Raw genomic sequence first — 3,472 nt, 5'->3', positions numbered from 1 at the left:
TTTGTATTGAAAACAATGGGAAGAAAAAAGGAAAGGAATGAAAATCAAGCAGTTTGTATCACAGGGAAGAAAGTAGCACAGTCCTTCAGCTATCTTTCACTTCGTTGTACACAAGTCAATTTCACTCGGTTCGTGGTTCGCAAGTTTGTATTCGTGGTTCTCGTTATTGTTGATTCACTTGCTTAGTTACAGGAATGAATTTTCTTTTCTCTTCTCTTAGCACAAACTTTCCAGCCAAGTCCAGCTCAACAAGCCCTTCCCACCATATCAAAAAAAAACCTAACTAAAAACATAATTAAACCTTGTCAAGATTTTCGTAAAAATGCAGAGCCTCGTTTCCACCTCCACAATACTAAGTCTTGTAATAATTATAATAATATTTTCCGGTGGGTTAGGGTTTTGTCTCTCAGCACCCTGCTAGATGCATGATATGCACTGTATGATATCGCTTCGTTGGTATGATACTTGCTCCTCTACCCCCTTTTTCGGACTCCCCGCTATTTGGGTTTGTATCCCCTAGACTTCTAACCCCCCGCCCAGGGTTCCGATACCGGCGGTAAATCCTACTAGTGCTGTAATATGTCGTTGGAGATCTGTGGAACATTTACAAGTTCCTAGCTTGAATTCCATTGGCTATAGAAACACCGCTCCTATCATTTGCCGAATAGGGGAGAATAACTTACCGGGGGAGTTGCCGCTTATATTTAGAAATTAGTTCACCATGGTGATATTATGATGGAGAGACTTGAATGAGATTCTTGTGTGAGGAACAAAGCACTAGCGTATTGTTTAATTGACGTCACTCTCACTCGTGAAACATGGCAGGGTTGCTCCAGCACACCGTCTCTACTCCCAAAGACCAATAATGAAACATAACCCATATCTCACCTCAATATCCTACCCCCTTAGGTCTACAGTGTATACAAAAAGTCTGGTCTCTGATCCCCTAGATACTCTACCTCCTTCCTATTAAGGCCTTGTACCCAAGCATCCCTCTCCCCGTTCCTCCGCCTCTCATTCTCCCTCCTCAGAAGCACCCAGTTCAGCACGCTCCCACCTAGCAACCCAATCGCAAGATAGCCCAACACTATCCCATGACCGAGCCTGTAACGCGGTGCGTCAACCTGTCTATAAACATTACTACTCATAACCCCATTCAAATTTCCCCAGCCAATCACGAAACCCAGCGTAACCCCACGTTTATACACCCCTTCGACGTTATTCGACACCCAGGTAATTGTATTCGGAATACAGGGGTAAATCCCGAGGGCACCCAAGAAAACAGCGACGTAACTCAGCGCGGCGGAATTCGACCCCAGGAGAATGCTGAACCCCGCAACACCCAGCAGTGAAGTAGCGATATTAAACACCCCACGACGGTTATTCCTATCAGCCCGCCAACCAACCAGAATAGTCAAAATGCAAGCGGCAGCATACGGCGGCACGCTGAGCAGCTGCGCACGCGTGGCCGAGTACCCCATCTCTTTGATAATGGAAGGCAAGAAAAGACTGAATGCGTAGAGGGCTCCATCGACGCCCATGTATATCAGCATCCCCGTGTAGGTTTTCCAATCTTTGAGGGATTGCCAGAGGTAGAGCGTTTTGAAATCTTCGTGTTCTGCTGAGGATTGTTGATCGTCACGGAGACGGCGGAGGACCCTCGCGCGGTCTTCGGGAGAGAGAAATTTGGCGTCGTCCGGGAAATCCACTACTACCCAGAAGGAAATTATCCCTATGAGGGCTGTTGCGAGGCCTTCGAGGATCTGTTGGGGGGGGGGGTCAGCAAGGGAGGAGGATGAGGGAAGGGGGAAGGGGGGAGGGAGAGGTTACGAAGATCCAGGCCCAACCGCGCTTACCGCCTACTCCGTCCATTTTAGATATAGCGGCTGCGAGGAGACCGCCGAAGGATCCGGAGACGGCAGCAGCAGAGAACTGGGACTATTAGCGGCGGGGTAATATACATAAAAAGGAATTTGTGCAAACACATACGAAGATTGCGGCACGGATACCAAATTCTCGGCGTTTATACCAGCAGGATAGGTAGTAGTTAACTCCTCTACCACACAATGCTTAGCAACTGTGAACCAATTGAAGTTGAAGGAAACTCACGGGAAAAGTCCCTAATCCAGCCAAAAAGCCGTAAGATGAGTGATACCCAGTGACATGAAATCAGACAGGTAACAAAAACTTACAGCCTCAGTCAATCCCAAAAACCTATCATAATATGACACCAAAAACTGTCAACTCCAGCTCTGCCTTGGGGGAAAAAAAGAAGGAAGGGGTACGAGTTCTCGTATCGGGGAATAAACCATCTAGCAGCCATCATCTCCGAAAAATTACGACAAAACCCCATGAAAGTCATACAAATCCCCCAGAGCACCATAATCAATGGGATATAGATTCTCGGCCTCATTCGCTTCAACAAGATATTCGAGATTGGTTCGAAGAGCTTTTCCCCCCCGATCCCCCTAAGTCAGCCTTATGCTAAGCCTCACTCGGTAGCATACATAGCCCATGGGTACAGTACATACAGCGTACGACACAAAAAAAATGGTAAGACAGGCATTATACTGCCCGCTCGTCATTCCAAGATCGTCGACAAGTCCTTCGATTTTGGCGTTGCCAATATTGGTTCCTTAAAAGCCTCCTCTTTAGTCAACCTAAATCACTACGATTAGATAGATGGGCATCCCACGGTCCAAAAATGATGCCAGGTACAGAAGACATAACCAGGGAATAAGCCTCATGTCCAACTTCCGAACGAGTTTTTTATCCTATTCACCGTCACCACTCATCACGCGTCAGCATCCTCGCAAAGTCATATTCATATAGGATCGGGAAAAACGAACAATAGCTTTCCTCTCAGCATCGCTTAATCCTGAGTCTGGATCTGCTTCTTCGAAGTAGTCTCCGTTCCTGTCTTTAGCCTCTAGTGACGCGGTTTTGGCACTGTATTCTGCCATGGTGGAGATCTGCGTTGTGGCCTGAGGCAGGAGAGAGGGAGGAAGTGAGGGTTTTGGAAAAGGCGGGGGGGGGGATGGGCGTTTTATTTTATATCCGGGGGGATTGCCGGGTTTGAGGATGCGTACTGTTCCCACAGCACTTGCGCAGCATACCATGCCCTACCCCAGTGTGTGTACTTTCTTTCTGCCGGTACAGCACCACAGCTCAAAGCACCATATTTGTACTATATACTTGTAGCTTTACCTTTGCTATCTTGTCTTCTTACTACTTTCATATATTTAATTTTCACAACCCATTTCTTCCTTTCCCCCACTTTTTCATTCAATTATGCCTCGCACGCACGCCTCACGCTCACGCATGCCGGTGTGTAACACGCAGGAGGAGTTGAAGGGATCATCCGGTTGTCTGCGTCGGGAATTTTATATCCGGAAGGTAAGCTAGCTTTGGGAGTTTGTGGTTGTGCGGGGAGTCTCCTCTCCTCGTACAGGACGAGCAGGTCGCAAGACTG

The 3,472-nt window shown here is 47.5% G+C and overlaps 1 protein-coding gene across 1 annotated transcript; it reads right to left on the bottom strand.

Annotated features, from left to right (window-relative positions):
- Positions 1 to 911: 911 nt before the first annotated feature.
- Positions 912 to 2,963, bottom strand: GSTUM_00004113001 (uncharacterized protein; the record flags this gene model as incomplete). Its single annotated transcript, XM_002842456.1, has 7 exons — positions 912 to 1,763; positions 1,831 to 1,932; positions 1,990 to 2,056; positions 2,286 to 2,449; positions 2,532 to 2,635; positions 2,696 to 2,774; positions 2,850 to 2,963. The coding sequence occupies 7 exons, from the start codon at positions 2,961 to 2,963 to the stop codon at positions 912 to 914; spliced, it is 1,482 nt and encodes a 493-aa protein (XP_002842502.1).
- Between the last annotated feature and the right edge of the window lie 509 nt (positions 2,964 to 3,472).

The sequence above is a fragment of the Tuber melanosporum genome (assembly GCF_000151645.1).
Source record: "Tuber melanosporum whole genome shotgun sequence assembly, scaffold_10, strain Mel28".
NCBI lineage: Eukaryota > Fungi > Ascomycota > Pezizomycetes > Pezizales > Tuberaceae > Tuber > Tuber melanosporum.
This window is presented reverse-complemented; position numbering and strand designations above follow the sequence as displayed.